Raw genomic sequence first — 22177 nt, forward strand, 5'->3', positions numbered from 1 at the left:
TTTTCTCTATTTAATGGCACCCTAAAGGGCACTTTATTACGTTTTCTCCACTGGAAGGGAACCCTAGATGGCACTTTATCACGTTTTCTCTATTTAATGGCACCCTAAAGGGCACTTTATCACGTTTTCTCTATTTAATGGCACCCGAGATGGCACTTTATCATGTTTTATCAACCAAAGGGGCATCCAAGAGGGAACTTTATCTAATTTTCTCCACTGGAGGGGCAGCCTAGAGGGCACTTTATCATGTTTTCGCCACTGGAATAGCACCCTAGAGGGCCCTTATCATGTTTTTGCCACTGGAAAAGCACCCTAGAGGGCCCTTTATCATGTTTTATCAACCATAAGGGGCATCCTAGAGGGCACTTCTTCATGTTTTCTCCACTGGAATTGGCACCACAGAGGGGACTACCAGTGAAGTGATGAGTTGCATTAAAAAAACAGCAGTAGATTTTAAGTTTTGACTTAATGACAAGGGCACATAAAGTTGAAAGAGGAGCATTTTTCAATGACAGGGAATAAAAGAAATATAAACCACAAGGCGAAATGCTGCTACTAGAGATGAAAGTGGTGATAAAAGAACAAAGAAAATGAAGTGTCATCGACACATACCTGTAAATGGTGAGTGTCTGCGAACCTGATGACAACCAGCTGAAGGCATTAAGAGAGAGTCAGCTTAGGGGCAGAGAAAGAGAGAGAGAGAGAGAGAGAGAGAGAGAGAGAGAGCTCAGATGTGGATGGGAGGGGGAGAGAAAACAGTCCACAGCAGGGATGAAGAAGGTGTACAGTGCGATGTTACGTGAGGCTGCAGATGCACAGGAAAGAGGAGAGAAGAAATGCTACAGGATTGGGAGATAACAGGCAGAGACACAGCAGTAGTCGAGACCCCTGTCCAGTCCCAGTTACATGCAACTGACATTGTGAGCGCGATCTGATCAGGCCACCATGCTTCCCTGGAGGATGGCCACCATTGGTCTTTTCTTCTGCTGCATCATAACAGGTGTGATGCGATGCCAGACTACAGGTAAGACTTGAACTGAAGCTCAGTATTTTAATGCAGAAAAGCAAACTGTTCATTTTTTATGTGAGCCTGTAAGAAGTTTCATTGCAAGATTGTTCTTGTATCTACATGTTTCAACAATAATATTTGGTAGCAATGTTACTTGATTGGAAGAATTTGATGGTTGGATCTTTCAATACATTTCAATTTCTAAAACCATAACGTTTTATAGAGCAGTGTTTGAATCAGTCTTGGCTGTAGTGTTTACTGTAATATTAAAGAGTGATCCTCTTTTGTTTATTTTCTTTCCAAATTCCAACTTCCGACTCTGATTTGTAACAGGAATGACCTCATTATATCAACGCGTTGTCGTCCCAACTCGACGCTTTGTCAGACAGCTTGGCGTCGCTCTTTTTTGTCGCCGTAACCATGTGCTTAACCAGCCCTCGCCATTTCGGTCGCAGTAAACACATGCTTTATGTTGTGAAGTAAACAAAAAAAACATGCTTAGGTTCAGGCAACAAAACCGCTTAGTTAGGTTTAGGAAAAAATAAAACATGGTTGGTTGGGCTTAAAACTACTACGTTTGTACAGTGAAAATGACACTGAACTTTGTGAACAGGGACATGAACGAACAGCTGATTGTAACCTGACACACAGGACACGAACGGCAGTCTCCCTGATGAAAGCCTTGTGTTTGTTGGACCCATCCACCTCCCTTCCCATCCACCCGGTGTGTGTCTTTTCGCTCTTAAAGCTACGTCACCTCACTCCCGGCGCACTTTCCCTGAGCGTTTATATCGACGTGGATGGGTTTACATTGTAGTAAATGGAAAGCTTGGTGCATCTCATACCGACGCTAAAGGGTGCCTTGTGCATCGGTATCTAACGCCGACGGCCGCGACAAAGCGTCAGTATTTAACGCCCTGTGAATGAGAAAGGGCTGATTATATGTAGTGGACATGAGAGCATATTTATCTCAGACATTTAATCGTAGCAAACTGCTCTGTCTAGAGGAGCCCATGCTCTTTTTCCAATAACAATACTAAGAGTAACACATTTAAATATAATAGAACAAAAATAATGACTATGCCATAAACAGGTTGTAGGTTTAATACTGTCTTTCTAGTTACAGCACAGTTCACTTTTACTCTCATCCAGAAACTAGGTTCAGACATCATCTGCACCTGTTTCTAATAGAGAAAACAATGGGAGGAAACTCATATTCCTCAAGTCAATGAAAAGCATACTGCTGAGATATTCAGACCAGCTCTGGTCAGGGAATTTCCTTTTGTCTGATGAGGTCAGATCTTTTATGATTTGATAAGTGCTTTTCACTCTATCTCTCACTGCAAAAAACACTTGCAGTCATAAACAGGAATTATGATGTACTGATGGCTGATGTGCAACAATTCTGATGGTTGAATTTTCTGTTTTTTGGCTATGGACACTTCTCCATTGATGTCAAAATTCAAGAATGAAATCCAAGCAGCAGTAAGAAGCACTTCATCATAAAAAAGCTGGAATTACCAGCTGGTAAACACATGACTTCTGTATGCAGTTTACTGATGTGTGATCTTTGGGTTTGTCATAAGTTTTCCAAACAGTTACCTCTCACTGCCAACTGGAGCTGCCAAGCATGTGACGTTGCTTGGCACCATGTGATCTAAGCACGGCGAGCTCATGATCTTCATTATTTTTTTAACATTTAAAGGGGAACACCACCCAAATTAAGAATTTCAATATGTTATTTCCATGGCCTAGTAAAGGTCAGTCACTATTTGTGAACATGAGCTCCTCTCTCTCTCAAAGTCAGAAACCAGAGAAGTAAGTCTCAAACTTGTGATGTCATAGGGTATAAAGTCTGGAGCTGCTCCATAGACAATGAATGGGAGAATTTTTGTTTTCCTTTTTATACCCAAATGAGCTTTATTTTATTGTAATAATCTCAGTTGTGAAACAGAAAATGTTCCCATATACTCAGAACATTCCCCTGGGTGCTCTCAGTGTCATCTAGAACATCTCTCCCATTCATTGTCTATGGAGCAGTTCCACACTTTATACCCACTTACATCACAAATTTGAGTTTTAACACTCTAGTTTTGGGAATTGGGAGAGTTGTTCATGTTTACTAATGTTTTTTGGACCGTCTTAGACCATAGGAATAACATGTAGGAATTTTAAAAATGGTTGTAGTTTCCCTTTAATTACCAGTTACAGTACATCCGGAGAATATGGGCCATCAGTATATATATAATATAAACAGTGTAATGCATTTCAATGGAAGAGTAAGCAAAAAAAATATATGTTTTTGGTCAGATCTTTATGAAATAAGTATTTAATTTAATGTTTTTGGGTAATATAGATTTATATAATCATGGCGACTTAGCAGACTCACCAAAAGGGAAAAAAACAAGCCTGTTAATATAGTGCAAGCCCTTTTTGGCCTTATTGAACTTAGATTAATGGAGGTCATTATCTAAACATTATGACTGACTTGTGTGGATGATTTAACCCAGAGAAGTCTATTAAAATATCATCATCTTGTTGCGCCTGACATAAACAAGTGGATGGCGAGGAGCGTGTAATCGACTCTGGCTTACACATTTAATGGATTTCTTAAGCGAGTTTCCAAACTTCTCTTCCTTATCTCACGAATGATAAACACTGTATGAGCTGGTCATCATAACATCTTTACTCCAGACGACTCCAGGCAAAGCTGTTAAGGTTTAACGGTTTTGATTGTTGCACTGCTGCAGGTTAAACAGATGGCATGAAACAACACAGTCCAGTTCAGTCACAGTCACTCAGACTACTGGTCTGAATTTGTGCATGACACGGTAGCTTCCTGTCCGTCTGCTTTTATGTCTGTATGAGTTCCCTCCATCTGTTCTCCTTTTCATCTACCCAACATTGTCACCTGGAGCATATATCCTCTTGCAATATGAAGTGTAAACTGCCTGAGCTCCAGATATTACACGCATTAATAAAACCAGCCAGCAAAGACTACTGGACAGTAAGTCAAAAAGGGGTCTAAATCTCTTTCTAGTCTGAATTTCTTTCTGTCTGCCCCCACTTTCTTTACCTTGATGGATTGCATTAATGTCAGTCGGTTGGTGGGTCCACCGCTTTGGTCTGGAGTGAAATATCTCAACAAATATTGGATGGATTGCCATGAAATACAGACAGTCATGTTCACCAAAGGATCAAAGCCAATGTGGAAGTGCCTTAAACTTGCATTCTTTCTAATAGCCAGCAGGGGGAGACTGCTCTGGTTGCAAAAAGAAGTCTGATTGTATAAAGGTCTATAAGAAAATGAGCCTACTTCTCACTTGATTTATTACCTCAGTAAACATTGTAAATATGAGTTTATGGTCTAAATCGCTAGTTTCAAGTCTTCTTCAATACAGCATGATGTTCATTTAGTAAATTATGGTCCCATTTAGAGTCAAATAGACCATAAAGCAGGGTATGCTTTATGGTGTGGCTACCTCGTGATTGACAAGTCACTACCACGGCGTTGTCGACATTTTCGTCTTACAGCTTTAACCCTTTCACAGTGTGTGTCAAGTTCATGGAAGTTAATATAACATGTTGGTCTCCTAAAAATGTCTTATTCAGTGTTCGGTTGTACTTAGCTCCACCCTCTCGTGTCATTTCTAGTTGCAAAAGACCAACAATGGCGACGGACAAAAACCAAGATGGCGACAGCCAAAATGCCAAACTCAAGGTTTCAAAACAGCAGTCCACAAACCAATGGGTCACTATGTCCATTTCTTATATAGTCTACGGTCGCCCCTTAAGCTGGTAAATGAAATTTGTCAATTTGTCCTATACTTTGGTATATGAGCAAATACCATGGCTGTATTATAGGAATTGGATTCCGGATCCGAAGATGGTGCCCTGTCACTTAAATGAAAATTGCTCGCCCAGCACATAAGCCAAAAAAGTTTTCTCACTTCTGAGTTTGCTTCCTGCTGTATGGAGTATGGATTTGGGGACACAGCGATTGTTCTTGCCAAACATCAGTATGTTAGCATTGTCATTTAGCTCAAAGCGCCGCTGAACAGTCTCACAGAGCCAATAGCATGGCTGTAGATTCTTGTTATTAATCATCTTGTCCATGAATTTTTGACTTATTTTGTTAGGGGAAATAGGTTATGAGCTGTATTTTTGTACTATTATTAGTATTCCAAGTAATGTGACTGCGTAGTATTTGAGGAATGTCTGCAAATGCATAATGGTTACACTTCCTCATGAACGAAAGCTCCCAGGCCTGGGAGCTTTCTTTGACTGCACAGGAGTTGTTGTGGTTGACACCCTGCTTTACCCATGCTTTGAAAATGAGTGTGAAATGCTAGGCCCATAGGCTACACTGCATGCCGAAATCTGGATCCTGTTGTCAAATCTGTTTGTTACTCTGCCTTTGACTCATCGCCTGCTAGAAGTCATCTGTAAGGTCAGAGAGTTTGAAATGCATTATCATAGATTAACTGCAGTATGTCCGATGAACCTGGGTCTCACATGTGCCAGAACAGTTCAGAGTTTGTTTAAACTGCTTGTCACAGGGGATTTCTAACTTAACAGGTTCAAGAAGCCCTTTTGGGTCCACAGCAGTAAATCACGAGACAAAAACATGTGATGAAAGCTGAAAGAAAAGGTTGGCTACGGAAACGGTCCTTGCTTTTCTACCACCCCTCATTATCACCGTCTGTCTCTCTTGACCTCCTAGCCCTATTCCCAGCTGCAAGCAGATATATAAGAGGGGCGGCAAGTATGGAGAACCCCACCTTCCACAACTCCTTTGATGACGTTCATCTATTATTTGAGGTGAGACAAATATATCCATCATTGAGTGTAAAACCAGCGAATAAACCTCAATAATGATCGCTTCTCCTTTTCGTCAACTAGATCCTGCTGGCTGGTATAAACTTTGAGGCCAGCGGAGAGTTTTCAGTGCAAGATGCCGAGCTGGCTTCCCTCCGCAAGACAAGAAGCCTGGAAATCATCTGTGAGGAGATCATTCCCAGGAAGCTAACAGAAGTATTTAGACTCATCTCTGGCCTTTCAAACCACATTGGTCACCTGCATCAGGACGATTTTGAGCGCACCCTGTTGACCTTGGTATACACCACCCAGGGGATGGTCAATTCCACGACTGAATACCAACGAGATGTGTGGGCCGAGTCTTTTGTTGGTTTGTATAAAGTCATCAAGCAGGATCTGACTGGGAAAAACTGATACTGGTGTTGCAACACAATGGCTCCATGTTGGAGATTAATATATAGAAATATCCATTGAGATCAGCTGGTGGTCCTGGTTTGTGCTTTGAGGAAACGTTGCATCTTGAATGCCGGCAGGCTATAAGGAGCCTGGGAGAGAAATCCTATCAAAAACTTTTGCCACAGATAGGTAAGGTGCACAATTATTAAATATATTTACTTTCACAGCAAAGTTAATTCAAACACAAGGTACTGTATATACATCAAACAATATGCTGGATTTATATGCTGAAGGTGGCAAAAAAAACATCATGGATCTACTTACATTCACATGTCTTTCCAGTGGTTGTTCACTAACACCAGGTTGTGATCGCATTCTCAAGGCCTTTACACACCGGGGGCAATTTTTTCATGCGATTAATTCACACGTCAATATATTTTTTTCAAACTGCTGTTTTTGACATGAATACTTTCACACAGAACATGAATATTGCGCGGTGAAAAAAACAACGTAATTCTTTTTCGGGGCTATGTTGATTTTTTTTTTGCTTTTGCACCACGAATAAAGGCATCGACCAATCACATTGCGCGAAACGGGTTGAGTTGCGCCTAAATTTATAAAACGACAACAAGGAGGCTCTGTGGTCTGAACCAGGACAGACAACTTTACTACTCCTTTCAACCTTGTTGAAAAAAGTCAGCACAGATCAGATCCACTCCTTCTCTTCTTACCTTTCACAATAAAAGCCGTAGCTTTATAATATTCGCATCATATTTTTTTCTTTCTGTTATTTTGTATAAGGGTCCTGGGTGTTTCACGTCTTGTGTGTGTCTATTGTAAAAAAGTCAAAAATAAAATATATATAAAAAAATAATATTCGCAGGCGCATTTTCATGTCGTTAATTCGTCACGCCCCCGTTGTGTAAAGGCCTTAAAACTGATAAGACCAAAAAAATAAAACATCAAGCAAACTAAAGAAATAATTTTTTATACTCAAGTAAATGTCTTCAAGATTTATATATATATAGTCAGCTTTTTATCATCAATAATTTACAAAATATCAACTCAAACTCACTTCAGGTACCTGAAGTACCTGTCCATATATTATCTTATGCAAGATGCCATTTGTAAATGTCACTCCAAAAGGTCATGTGGAATACTTTGCACCATGTTTTTAATGTCCAGTGTTTTAACAAAAGGACAGGAGGTCCAAACTGAGCTGCCTCTGATGTTTTTTGGAAAATCCCCAAAAATGGCATGCTGAAGTGTTTCCACAACTCACAGAGCAACTCCAATAATGATCTGTGAAGGCTCTGGATGTCCGTGTTGCTGCTTTGGGTCCAGGGCGTTAGCATCCATGGAGCTCGACTCACCAGGAGGGCAGAAAGGTATGTAACGGATCCAGGAGGAAGAAGACAAGTAAGAGCTGATGCCAAACGGAAGGTTGTAGACTTCTTCGCTCTCCACTGTGTTGCTGGAGTCGTCCTCGTGAGCCCTGTTCCACGCCAGAATGCCTCGTTCATGCTTTGATCCTGTTGGACACAATGTTAAATGTGTTAAACCATACTACTACAGTCTACTGAGGACTCTATATTGACTCTTCTTCACTTGACTTTTGTGCTGGATCTTTGGCCATATTACCAAGATTAAGTATTGCATATTTTTAGAATGTTATTTTGCTGTTAATATGATGATAATATGGTGAGTTAATATAGATGTAGATGTAACAATTTAAACATAATAAACTAATAATATCATTAAATTGAAAAATTACCTGGAATTGTGTTGTCCAGTATGAAGCCAAAGAAACCTCCTACAAACATGCTGGTTGTCAGAAGTACCACCAGTAACTGGTCTAATTCCCTAACACCTGAACAAAACACCATGAAAATAGTTAAAATAATCAAGTAAAAGTAGGATGCTTTTGATAAAAAATACAGATTATATAATGACATTTTATTCACATACCTGTAGCAATAGCTTTGGGGTTCTTTAATATCCAGTTAGGAATGACCAGACCAGAGAACATGGAGAAGCCAAAAATAAAGATGTTTCGAGAAGAATTCATATCTGCATACTGAAAATGTGAGAAAAAAAGGTGAATGTTTTCATGTACACATGGCTATTTTCATGCAATATTTTGGTCAATGTTAAAAACTATCATGCAAAAATGCTTAAGGTTTTAGATTGGGTTGCAACTAATGATTATTTTCATTGTTGATTAATCTGTCGATTATTTGAAAAATGGTGAAAAATTGGTGAAAAATGTTGATCGTCCCCAAATGTCTTGTTTTGTCCACAACTCAAAGATATTCAGTCTACTGTCATTGAGAAGTAAAGAAACCAGAAAATATTCACATTTAAGAAGCTGGAATCAGATCATTTTTACTTTCTTTTTTTTCTTGAACAATTACTCAAACCAATTATTCAATTCAATCAAAATAGTTGGCGATGAATTTAATAGTTGAGAACTAATCGATCAACCATTGCAGCTCTATAGTTTTAGAGTGTGTACCTGCAGATTAGAAACTCCTGCTGCAGTGATGACGCCAAACATAACCAACAACATCCCTCCTACCACGGGTGTTGGGATAGTGGTAAATATGGCGCTCACTTTACCAAACACACCCATGGCAACCATTAAGACTCCGCTGGCTACTATCACCATGCGACTGCCAACCTGCAAAATCAGAAAGAGAGAAAAAGAAAAGGCTTTTCTTGAAACTGTCTGTATTTATACAACATCAATATACCTAAAAGAAAGGTTATGCTTATCTACAAATGTGTCAGTTTAAGTAAATTACTTCCTTATATGCTCAGGCTCGTCTTACCTTTGTAATACCGAGGGCTCCAATATTCTCGCTGTATGAAGTGGTACCGTTTCCTGTACCCCAGGCTCCAGCCAGCAGACAGCCCAGTCCCTCAATGCCAATACCCCTGTTGATAGCATGTTTAGGAGGAGGTGGAGCACCAGACAGCCTGGCACAAGCGTGGTAGTCCCCTACAGACTCTATCATGGAGGAAATCACACCAGCCAAGATGCCAATAACCCCTGCCAGGCTCACAGTCGGTTTCCCCCACTGACCTAAGTTTGGAATCAAACATAAGGAAACAGAGAATGACATAGTGTGTATTAGCCTGCAACACCTAGTTTTCTATTAACTTTTTAATTACTAAAAAGTCCTTCAGGTGATAGCCTGTTACTGTACCTGGGTAAGGCATAGTGAACCATTGAGCTTGGCCCAAAATATCTCCCTTTAGATCAGTGCGGGCCAGGTAGCCATACTGGTCCGGTTCAGCAGGAAATACATTGTGGATTGTAAAAATGTAGCAGATGAGCCACGACAAAGTGATTCCAAGCAGAACCTGAGGACACATAGGAACAAAAATAAGGCTAAGACTAAAAGCATAATTTATTTCATTTATCTTGATCCCGAAGACAATTACTAAATCAACTTGTTTGATACGTACAGGGAGAATCTGAAAGATGTAGACACGGGAGGTGTGCAGCTTTTTCTCCTTGCTGTATGTTGGAAAGGGCACGGGTATGTGACGGAGGTACTGTGAGAACAGGATGATCAGTGCTGTGGTCCTGTGGGAGACCGGGACAAAGATATTATTTCACGATATAAAACTTAGTGTTGCAGCTAAATCTAGTTCTAACCAACATAAAACAAAGTACAGCAACTAAGCAGGTTCTTTGGCAAGGAACTTTTAATGGGCTTCCCTGCCCTGCCAAGAGATTAAGACTTTACACAGATTTTATTGCGTTACATGCAACATAATCAGAAAGTGATCTTAAAGAGGAACTACACCCATTTTCAAAATTCATACATGTTATTCCTATAGTCTAATACAGTCCCAAAAATATCAGGAACATAAACAATGCTTTCCCAAATCCAAAAACTAGAGTGCTAAAACTCAAACTTGTGATGTCATAGGGAAATAACATATTGGAAATCTTAATTTGGGTTGTTTATTGTGTTACATTCAACAAAAATCAGAAAGTGATCTTAAAGGGGAACACCACCCAAATTAAGAATTCCAATATGTTATTTGACCATGACATGACACGTTTGAGTTTTAGCACTGTAGTTTTTGGATTTGGGAAAGCATTGTTTATGTTCCTAATATTTTTGGGACTGTATTAGACCATAGGAATATCATGTATGAATTTTGAAAATGGGTGTATTCCATCTTTAAATTTGGAAAATAATAGAATAACAGACTTGAAATAGACCATTTTTGCTTTTTTGGTACTCTGTAGCAGAATGATCCCAAACCCTAAAAACACGCTCTCTGGGAATTTTACCCACATGGTAGAAATGCCCCAGTGGTTGCCAGCACTGGTACCAGCTGAGTCATACAGGGACAGTCCAATGAGAGAGATGGTGGGAGCGATGGTGAGAGGTCCAATGAAGCGTAGGAAGAGGCCGATGAGGCCGGAGAAACCGACAAACACCTGGAAGAGTGAGCCCACCATAATGGACCCCTGCAGCTGAAGACAGAAGACATCAAAATGTGGCATCACTCTTATTACAAAGGTGTTAACAAGGGATGAGCATAATAGTTATTATCATTGTCACAGTTTTGTTACCATATGCAAATTACACCTTGGTTAAGACAGCTGTTTATGCCAATGGTACTGTTCAGGCTGCTGGGCTTTCTCAAAATGGAGACCACATTTTCTATTTATCCTGACGGTTCCCACTGTTGCTACTGGTGATCGGTGGTCTGCTGAGGAGGACTATTCTTATCTGATTTATTTGGAGGAAAGCAATCCGTTTCCCCCATTATCCACGCTGGACGCACACCATCTAAAGTGCATTGTGGCGGCAGTGAAGGGCGTCTATCTAATTTACTTACACTAATAAAATACACGTATGTCTTATAAATGAACAATTTCACTCTTATTATTGTGGATGACCTGACTTCCTGTGACCTACTTACAGAGAAAAATCTATTTTGTGCAAGTTCAGACAGTTTCTCAACCATTACCACAAAATAAAATCCCCTAGCTACACAACTGCAACAATCACAACTCTGCATGGCTAATGTTTTAACATGCGGTTGCAAGGGTTGAAGCTAGCATGAAACACGCACACATAATATTACCGTTACACAGCAATCGAACAATGACTACCTTTGTGCAGCTGAGGGTTTTTTTTAAACAACGAGCCTTTGTCCCAGTACCAGCGGCCAGGACACAAACACTAATTTGATACACTCATCATTTGATTTCCATGGGACAGTCCTAAGTCCAAAGATCATACTTTAAAAGTATTTTTATAACAACACTGTCACACATAAGTGTAAACGCTGCATGTGTAAAACTTTGCACACATACTCGAGCAGTATATCGCATCTCCTTGATAAAGTCTACACACCAACTAGGGGTGGGTGGGTTGTAGCTACTGTATGAATGCACAGAAAAAGGCATTATATTGCTGGTCATACACATTATATTGCTGGTCATACACAAACACCTTCAGTATAGATACCTACTCTGTGCTTACTTATTCCATCGTACCCCTGATGGCACGGACTACTGTGAGCATTGAAGTCCCCTATTTCAAACAGCTGAACTACCTTGGAGCTCGAACCAGCAAGTCTTTAAAGAATCAATAAGCAGCGACATCTGAGTAAATTCTCAAATAATCCAATAATATATAAATGGTAAGCAATGTAGAAATATTTTGTATATTTCCGTGTTTATATTAATGTATGTAACATTAGACCTTTTTAAGTATAGATAATCTGCTTTTTTGTCCACTTGAGCGCAGAACTCAACAGCGAGCTGATAACTAGAGACCATCTTGCGATGGGCGTCGCGGCTGGTGTGAACCAGGGGCGTAAAGTGAGGGAGCCTATGGCCCCTTCCCCACTTCCTACCCAATCTACTTCTGCACCCTTTGCTCAGACCACAGCCGTCTTTGAATTAGACCTACATTTTGATCTCAACTTCACACGTGTGAAGTTTCGTGACCGCATCTTGTACGGTTGCGATGCTATCGCAGTGACAATATCAGTTCACAGACATCCAAACCACCTCTGTGGTAGTTCCTGCGACAGTAGGTGTCTCCAGGACCACGTTTTGCCATGATGACACACACAGACTCACAAGGCGAAAACAATACCAGCAAATGTTTGACGAGTTGTGGCCATATAAGTTGATGGCTAACTTTTAGCAAACAGTTGCCTATACAGCAGAAACAGAGAAACATTAACGTTTATTAGGAGTCGTGTTTCTAGCAACCTGACGAATGTATATCCTATATTTACTGTCATTTTAGCTTTGTTTAGGTCTTTACCAATTCCTGAGAAATAGCCTATATATATAGCTTTTTAGCTGTTACATGCTCCACTATGTTCACCAGCTAGTTACTAACTTTGTGTATCTGCCGTTTGGTGCTGGGCAGTTAACGTAGACATAGTTGCCTGGAAACCAGGTCGACACGAGCAGCCACACTGAACCAAAACATTAAAGTTGTGGGCCATAAAACCAAAACAATGAGCTGAAAGTTGTTAAAACTCTCTGTAGAGATGAGGGGGACTGCTGATTTGTGAAATAATTTCCTTTGTGTTTGTCACTATGAGTGACACCTTTTCACATTACACATAATCATTTGAGCTATTGATATATAAATATTGATTATTACAGCTTTAAATTGTATGAAAGAAGTTGTCTTGTTGGTGTTTGGTGTATGCTCTTATGTCACAATCTGCAACTGTCCATGAGCTAAGTTTACTTACACTACTAGCATGCCAAAAAGATGACAGAGCGTTTCCACAATTGTCTGGTTTTGGAGAGAGATCAACAGGGAGTTGGTAACAATGGGAATCTTGTATGTCAGATTACAGATTGTAGCTTATTTACATGTGAACAAAATACTATTTAAGGAAAATGTTCAGTGAGTTGCGCTCTAAATCGGGATAAGAAAGATTACAATGTTTACTTACTTCTCTCATTCGACTCTGCCACACTTCTATGAACTCTGTGGAGGAGGTGTTGACTAGGCTGGCATTTTGGGTCCAAGCAGGACATTGCCACTCTGGCATGGACAGCAGTGCCATCGAAGGTGCCAGCAATGTGAATGTACCTCCTTGGAGAATGGGGAGTCTGGAAATGTCAAAGAGACATCAGGAGAGCAATTAAAGTGTCAGTAGGCAGAATATTTTTGGCATCATTGGGCAAAAATTCCATAATAACCTTTCAGCATATTGTAATTCAAGTGTTCTGAGAGAAAACTAAATTTCTGCACCTCCTCATGGCTCTGTTTTCAGGCTTTAAAAAATCTAACTTTGGCCAATCACAGGTCATTTCAGAGAGAGCGTTCCTATTGGCTGTTCATTCAACAGAGGCAGCTGTCAATCACTCGCGAATTCCGATCAAACGGTCAAACTGTTACTGTAATGCCTATTTCTCACGTAAAATGTTTTCAGAAACATCTTGTAGTGTACTGTTTAGCTGTAAAATGAGAAAGTTTGCTCCGGCTGGTGGGCGGTGCTTGGTATTTCCTCAACTGTTCTCAGCATGGCTGCCAGGTAACAAACTTTCTCGTTTTACAGCTAAACAGTACACTACAAGATGTTTCTGGCAACATTGGAGGCGAGAAATAGGCATTACAGTAACAGAATATTGATTCATATTTGATCAGCGCTGCCTAGTTTGACCATTTAATCGGAGTTTGCGAGTGATTGACAGCTGCTCAGAGATGGCAAGGCTCCAGCTTGGCTCTGATTGGTTGTTTTGCTCCGGGCCATTAGGAGCACCGGAGGTCACCGGAGGACACCGAGGCACATGATTTTTTTCCAGATTGACTGTCTCATGCACAACTGTCAGGATATAGTGACCGTTTTATAAAAATAACTTTTTTTAGTCATATTTGCTCCAATCTTGCCTACTGCTGCTTAAAGAGAAGGGAGCCAGACGGATATGGCATCAGGATAAGAGCATTTCTATACAGGTCATAAATCATCAGATTTGTCAGATGTTGTGCAAAATAGCTTGGGGTAACATTGTACTTAAAAAAGCTTACAAAGGTATTTGTTTGACAAATGTGCAGCTCCTCTCAAGTCCACCTCAAGAGTCTCTATCTGTATCTACAATCCCTGTCTCTTTCACTCATAAAATAAGATCAGTTGATTTAAATCATGTGCTCTCTAATTAGGCTGACGTCTGTAACAAAGGTTAACTGAGTTAAAGTCATCTGCTGAGTGAAAGTCATCTGCTATGTAATATCCTCATTATGCTGCTGATTTCATTTTCAACATTTCACAACAGACGATATCAGACGTAGAACTTAAAATTTCTGTCTCTCACAGTGAGTCCGAATAGTCAGAGGTATTTTTGCGGAAAAAATGCTAAACTCAAGGGAATAAGACACATAGCTAGCAAATATCTTTTCATGTGAGTTTATAATGTTTTCATCCTAAGGGACACAAATAATTAGCGTTGTTTTCTTTGGCTTCTCCGGAACAGTGTGCCATTAAACATACAAACTGTTTTCCTTACAGCTGACCTCCAGGTATTTGGAGCGAGACAAGAAAGCATCAGTGGTGCTAAGCCAGGGGAATGTGGATTTAGCAAGAGCCAGATTCCAAACATAATAAGATGGAAATTCCTCCCCTAATCCTACTGTGACACCAATATTCAGCCAGTCCGCACAAACATAGTGCAAGACAAGTTCAGAGCGACAAAACATGGTTGAAGTTTGTAGTTCTCTCAAACAAAGTCAGCCATTACATCACTTCTCCCGTGTGTGTGTGTGTGTGTGTGTGTGTGTGTGTGTGTGTGTGTGTCTGCACACAAGAGATACTTCACATTGAGTAGCTTTAAAACTATGTGAAGGGAGTGCTGCTGAGAGGTCATTCTGTTCACCTTGTTTAATTAAGAAGAAGATACAGCATGGATAATTCTTCTTCAATGCACTGGAAATGCTGGACTTCTGTTAAAGCACGAACCAACACAATATGAAAAAAGCACTGAACAGATCTGTCTTATCCAGTGTCTTACGAAAAGTTATTCATCTTTTTAATGTTTTCCTACTAATGTCCAGCAACACGTGATGCACGTGTCAATTTCAGTTTGTTACATGCATACAGTCTTTTCAAAATAAACTTCCATCTACACAGGAAACAACTTAGTTAGGTTTAGCCAACAAAACTACTTAGTTAACTTTAGGAAAATATTGACTTGGTTAGGTTTAGGCAACAAAACTGCTTAGTTAGGTTTAGGAAAAGATTGACCTCATTAGGTTTAGGCAACAAAACTACTTGGTTTAGGAAAAGATTGTGGTTTGGGTTAAAATTACTAAAATAAGTACGGAAGATACGTGACGTTTATACTTCCTGGTTCACAACTACATGGATTATACGTATTGATTTCGTCGGATATATACGAATTACAGTGCATTACTTTTCATAGGTATAGTTACAAACAGTGTATGGGAACAAGTTGACATTGGGCCTTTACCAATGTACAACCTGGACAGGTCGCCAGATTATCACAAGGCTGACACATAGAGACAGACACCCATTCATGCTCACATTCATACCTAAGGGCAATTTAGAATCAACAATTAACCTGACCTGCATGTCTTTGTTGACTCAAAATTGGACCGGCAATTTAGAGTCAACAATTAACCTAACCTGCATGTCTTTGGACTGTGGGAGGATACCAGAGAACCCGGAGAAAACCCACGCTAACACGGGGAGAACATATAAACTTCACACAGAACCAGTCGAACCTGCGACCTTCTTGCTGTGAGGCGACAGTGCTAACCACTGCAGCCACCGTGCAGCCCTGTATGAGAACAGCCTGTTCTGCAATCTAATTAAACTAAACATTGATCACCCAAACATCCTCCTGCTCATTAAACTACCTCTCCTTTACTTCCTCACCTAATGCCGAAGGTAACTTGCAACAGAGTGCAAATACCAGACATGAAGAAGATGGTGCTGATGAGGTGGCTCTGTGTGAGGCCATCAAACTGCAGACACAACCCCTCAGATAAAATCAACGGGATGGCGATGATTCCTCCAAATGCCGTCAAACAGTGCTGAGAGAGCAAAGATGGGGGAAAGATATCAAGAGATACATTTAATGGTAACAGTAAGGTACACAAAAATGTGAGTGGTTACTGGGGAACGAATGAGAAACTAAATGCTAGTGAACCATTAGTTAATGAGTATCTCCCACTCAAATGTTATAGAGTTGCTAATGATTATAAAACGAGTGAGGAATGAATCAGGAACGACTTGATCATTGATGAATCGTAAAAGAGTACTTCTCTAATAACTCTTAATGGAGGACTATGTAGTAGATAATGATGAGTTACTAGAGACTTTACATTTTACTGACTGGGAGATCCTATATTAATGAATCATTAAGTAATGATTAGTTCATATAGACTTGATCATACTGACTACTTTCATGAGTTGTTCCTGATTAACTCTGAATCAGCTGTTCACAAATCACAAAAAAGTGTAAGTTATCATTAGATAATGATGAAGTAATGAGGGACTCTTCAGTAACAAGTCAGTATTATGTCTCACTTTACTTGGGGGAGGGGGGGACACAGAAACAGTAACTAACAAGTCAATACTAGTTTAGTGCCGCTCTGCAGTTGATTCAGAGTTAATCAGGAACGACTCGTGAAAGTGGTCAGTATGATCAGGTCACATATATTCATGAACTAATCATTAAATAATGATTAATTAATATAGGATCTCCCGGTCTGTTCTCTAGTAACTCATCATTATCTATAGTCCTTTATTAAGAATTATTAGAGAACTATTCATTAACGATTCATCAATTATCAAGTCATTCCTGATTCGTTCCTCCCTAGTTGTATAATCATTAGCAAGTCTATAAACTTTGATTGGGAGTTACTCATGGACTAATGGTTCACTAGCAGTTATGTTTGATGTACACAAGGAGAAATGTAGGGGAATAAACTGCCTAGTGGCTAAACCAGCATCCAAACACAAACAGATCTTTACATGACTGAAGCAAGTCTGTGGACTACATGTTTTCTTGGAATGAGCCAAGGTAGATGCTGTAAAAATGGTAATAGTAGACAGTGTAAAAGAGAAAAGGAACTTGTGTATATGGGCAAATACAACTAAGTCTTCAGAGGAAAGTCTGACTGATCACAGCTGCTAAATACATGAAAACAAACTCGCACTGACTTTACCATCTCAACTGTGTCTGAAGCAAATTTCACAATCAGGCGTACGTAAATAAAACCAAGTCTAACCAACCGCGAAGGAAACGTCAAACGGAAGTTCTCATGTGACTGTGGTCTTGTTTGTATTATTACATAAGAATCAGAGGCTAAGCTACATAGGCTCTTAATCAGGAAATGACTAGAGACTCATTGTCAAACATCGCTTTAAAACCCCTTTGCTGACGTACCTGGATGCCTAGGATGATGCACAGGTACCAGGGAGGAACATCTGTCACACAATATGCTAGCTTGTTGTTGTACCCCTCCATGGACGAGTCCATTTCTTCTCCACTTTTTGTGTCAGGTAGATCACGAAAGTGAGTTTCAAGCTTCAATGAGTCAGACAGCAAGACAGACAGAGGTCAAATAAGGATACATATGATCTTTGTTTTGCATTGTGGCAATCTGTAATTTAGTTATATTGGCCAAATCTCAAAACAACAATAACAACAATGGAATGCATAAAAACACTCGTTCAACCAGCACAAATTTGGGACACCCATAGGCTATAATTCCTAGAAAGTGAATGTGGTTAGATGCTTGTTAGGTCATGACTTTTTAGAAATCTTTTTTTTTTATCACATCCAAGACATTATAGGGTAGGATGAAAACAAAAGGCCCCATCAAATAAATGAGTAACACATTTTCAATAATAGGACTAAATGTTATACTGTAGATTAAAAACACTGGTATGCAAAATGTCTTTCTATTTATTTTACAAAAGTCCAGACAAAGTATCAACATTTTTGGATATAAATAAGAGTTGGACTGAAATCTTCTGTTTCTCTGACTAAACAGTGTGTCACTTACTGTATCTTTCCAGGAATGTGATTTTAAGCATGGAGGAGCAACAATGTAAGTACTGTGTATTCTTACGTTTCCATGACGCTACTTTGTTAGCTATTCTATCTGATGTCAATTATTAACTGAGCAAAACATCTAGTTTATATTGTGGTACTAAGACTCAATGTATTTATTATCCAGTTCAGTTAGAGGAGAGATAAAGCAAAAATAAAACGTATACATGCAATCCGGATGTTTTCAAATTCACACAATTTCAAAGGAAATCAATGGATTTTCATATGATCATATACTTCAAGCTTTACGATTATCTTGAATAGCTTTAAAAAAAAACATTTAAAGTTTGTAATCTTTTCAAAACATTTCCTTGTAGAAAATGAAGTAAAAGTTATACTTACTGCAAATGCATAGTTGTCAACACCATTACTGTCCTTTGCTGGAGTCATGTCAGCTTCAGCCTATTGGCTCAGGTGGTGTTCTTCTGGGCCCGAAAACAAAATAGGAAAGTGAAAAAACGTTAGTGAGAGGGGAGGGAACACATCAAGAGAGGACGGAAGAATCTGATAGAGAAGGGAGAGAGCTGGGAGGTCGGAGTACGGGTGGGGTGGGCAGCTTGATAGGAAGGAGCCAAGTTCAGACATGAGACTGCTGCACTGAAATGAGTCCCACCAGCAGCTCATGTGAGCCCAATTACAACAGTAATAGCAGCTGACCAACCAGCATCTGGTAGGGAGGAGATACCCATTCAGACAGGCGATGACAGTTTTTCTCTCTTTCTCTGTCTTTCAAACATACTCTCTTTGCTATTTTGGCAATACTTACTGTTTGGTTGTTTAAGACAGAGCCAAGTCAAATTTATACAGTTAGATACTGTATGTCTTGCCCTTTCCAGCCTACTTTTCTTCTAATTCTAATACCAAATAATGTTTTGGAGGAAGGCAAACCTTCCTAACGATCACATGTTGCCAAACTATCACATGGTACCTAGCTGTTATTGATGATGGGTAAATGTTCAGTAAATGTTAACTTCATTTACTAATTTACCGTAAAGTTCTATTTCCCAGAAATTATATTATATTAAATTATATTATTAGTCTAAATTAAGAGTTTGATAGCAGCCCACATCTACTTCATTAAGGAGGTCGTAGTATGGCAGCAGAAGCTTGGATTCTCACACTATTGGCATCACTGACACAGGATAGTTGTCTGCATTTCCTCTTGTTTCAAAGTGAAGATTCGGGTCACAGACAGGCCGCTGCATGAACCTAGGAGGAATAAAAAGTAATCAATAGGTTATTTAAGAACAAAGCTCATTGAAGGAACACCTCAATCTCACATAATGTCCGGACTCTACCAACTACAGTTTTTATTAACTACTACCACTGCAATTAATTAGATGATTTTACTTTCACACATTAAAAGTGAATACATTTATCATCGTTGTATGATACCAATTTTATGAATCTTATTGTTTTTCATTCGTCAGCCCTCATACAGTAGGCCAGTGGTTCCCAACCTATGATTGGGGCTCCCCTCAGGGCGATGCAAAAGAGCACAGGGGGTGCGCCAGCATTTGTCTGTTTTGAGGTTGTCAAAATTAGATGTGCACATGTTTAACTAAAATCATAATAAAACACTTAGTGGTTAATTTATGGACAAGTCTGTATATAAAACTGTTTTAAAAGATATGTTTTTTTGCTACTTGGTAGGCCACATTCTGTTTAAAGCCGATATCTGTTTACAGTTGCAGATAGAGATCAGGCTGCACTAATAATATTAGTATTATACTATTTGTAGAATTCGATTCTTTCCGACTAATGTGATCCAAACATTTCCAACTCCAACAACAACTCCAGAGTGTTTTAAAGTCCAAAAGTCAAAATATATTGAAAAAAGATCGATGTTATCATTTTCAAAATTCAACATGTTTTTATCTAAGTAAATATTCTGCTTCAATTCATATTTGTTGGAGTTTAGCCTTTCAAAAACAGCATTTTTATTGCCGTAAAAAAAACTTTTTGCCCAACCTGCAACTGTATCAGGGCGGTCTAGCAGCAATCTAACAACAGCATTTTATATAACCGCAATAACACACAATCTATTTTGGCTCGAACACTTTTATAGTAAATTAATTAAGTTGTTCATAGATCAAAGGTCAAAGTATGTATTAGCTTTCACAAGATGTTATCACTTTATGTCTGTCACGGCTCTGGCCTTGACTCCAGTAGTTTTCCGGTGTTCTGCTTCCCCTGGGTCTCCCCCTCCCCTGCCTGTCTGTGTGGGTGTGGCAGGGGCGCGGCTTCCTCATCAGGCACCTGGTCTCACTCTCCACTCTGCACTCTGCACCTGTCAACAATCACCTAATCAACCCACAGTACAAGAACACCAGCTTTCCTGCCAGTCCTCAGATTGTTCTGCCTACCATGCCAGCCTCCTATCGAGCCATCCTCACGCCGCCTCAGCTCATTCCTCCAGCCACTCCACCCTGCTCAGCAGCCTGCCTGTCCCCTGCCTTCTCCAGTGCCCTCACCACCTTTATTATAATAAATCCACCTGCTTTTCAACCACCATCCAGCTGTGTCTGTGTCTGCATCTGGGTCCTAACCAACAGCCCTCACAATGTCGTTGATGAAACTGACAAGTTATATTCATGGGGGGGGGGGATAGGTTGTGAATCACTGCAGTAGGCTACACAGTATACCTGTGGTCATGCATCATATAAATATGCACAGAGGTATAAAAAAAGCAATATCATTGTATTGACACACATTCAGTACAACAGTTTTAAAATTAGGCCTACTGCCGGAATTCAATCATATTCTCTTTTGAAATGTCTTTTTAACTGGGTGAACCCTAAATAAAATCAAATATTCCCCCCAAAGAAAAGAATGTTCCGTTCAATTGGTCTTTGAGGGCTTTCCCTTCAGTCTTACCACGCTGCAGGGTAGATGAAGGATTGAAAAGACTCCTCTATCCAGGTTCTCACATGGGCGGCTCGCCATCCCCCTCATCAGAAAATCAAATCCAAATCCAGAATCCAATCTAAGGGTATCCAAAAACCGAGCCTGTAACGTTATAACATAACAGCTTATATAGCATATGCAAATGTATTCAAACATTTCTAACTGTACAGCTTAACTTAATATCGAACATACATTACAACCTAGCAATGCTTAACCCATGAATGTAGGATAACTGTTGAATTGTAATGCTAATTTGAAATGTCAACTTCAGTTTTATCTTAATTGTAAACTGTAAACAAAACTGTAAAATAACTATGAAATAATTGTCAAACATTTTGAATTGTAGATGATTATGAAAACCACTTACCCTTTAAACTCACTACCTAGCCTGAGTGAAGAAGGTGAGACTTGAGCTGTTTCACACCAATAGCAATCAATTATTTCACCTTGAACCAATGAGCTTATTTGTTGTCAAATTTCTTCCAATACAACACTTACAGATGCAAACTTAGACCTCTGTGCTAAAATGAAATAATAAATTAAATACATAATAAAATAAAGGGAATTCTCAATTAATAGAAATATTTCTAAATGTTCTAGTTAAAATTGTTTTTTTCCAATGGATTACAGCTACACACTGGCCCTTCAAGCAGGTCTAATGTTTACCATGTTCACCATCTTAGTTTTGTGTATTAGCATGCTAACAATTGCTCCTTTAACACAAAGTGCAGCTGAGGCTGATAGAAATGACTTTAGGTTTAGTCATTAACCAAAGTACTGGACAAATTAAAATGTAGGCCTGGTGGTGGAACTAGATAAAAAGATGTTGGTTGGTTCAGTGTTCCATGACAATAAGGACTGGACCGTTCAAAAGAAGAAATGGGAGCTTGAGAAAATGCACCAAATAGAATAGTTGAAGGAAATTGAGCTCACGTGAAACTTGCAAAAGCACAGAGAGA

General features: G+C 39.5%; 2 protein-coding genes across 3 annotated transcripts; one reads left to right on the forward strand and one right to left on the reverse strand.

The window, feature by feature from the left end:
• Positions 1–762: 762 nt before the first annotated feature.
• LOC141765676 (protein FAM180A-like) lies at positions 763–7997 on the forward strand. The gene is made up of 3 exons (XM_074631831.1): positions 763–1024; positions 5733–5830; positions 5912–7997. The coding sequence occupies exons 1-3, from the start codon at positions 946–948 to the stop codon at positions 6239–6241; spliced, it is 507 nt and encodes a 168-aa protein (XP_074487932.1). The 5' UTR covers positions 763–945; the 3' UTR covers positions 6242–7997.
• Positions 6421–18792, reverse strand: slc23a4 (solute carrier family 23 member 4). Of its 2 annotated transcripts, none has more exons than XM_074631829.1 (12): positions 18654–18792; positions 17643–17783; positions 16127–16284; positions 13184–13343; positions 10540–10721; positions 9695–9815; positions 9433–9589; positions 9055–9308; positions 8739–8903; positions 8192–8300; positions 7998–8093; positions 6421–7755 (listed from the first exon to the last, which is right to left on the reverse strand). In XM_074631829.1, exons 1-12 carry the CDS (start codon positions 18699–18701, stop codon positions 7502–7504), a joined length of 1845 nt encoding a protein of 614 aa, XP_074487930.1. In that variant the 5' UTR covers positions 18702–18792; the 3' UTR covers positions 6421–7501. The 2 variants fall into 2 exon arrangements, with proteins under 2 accessions (XP_074487930.1, XP_074487931.1); XM_074631830.1 differs by lacking the exon at positions 18654–18792 and adding an exon at positions 18265–18427.
• Between the last annotated feature and the right edge of the window lie 3385 nt (positions 18793–22177).

This window comes from Sebastes fasciatus, chromosome 4 (genome assembly GCF_043250625.1).
Source record: "Sebastes fasciatus isolate fSebFas1 chromosome 4, fSebFas1.pri, whole genome shotgun sequence".
In the NCBI taxonomy this organism is placed as follows: domain Eukaryota; kingdom Metazoa; phylum Chordata; class Actinopteri; order Perciformes; family Sebastidae; genus Sebastes; species Sebastes fasciatus.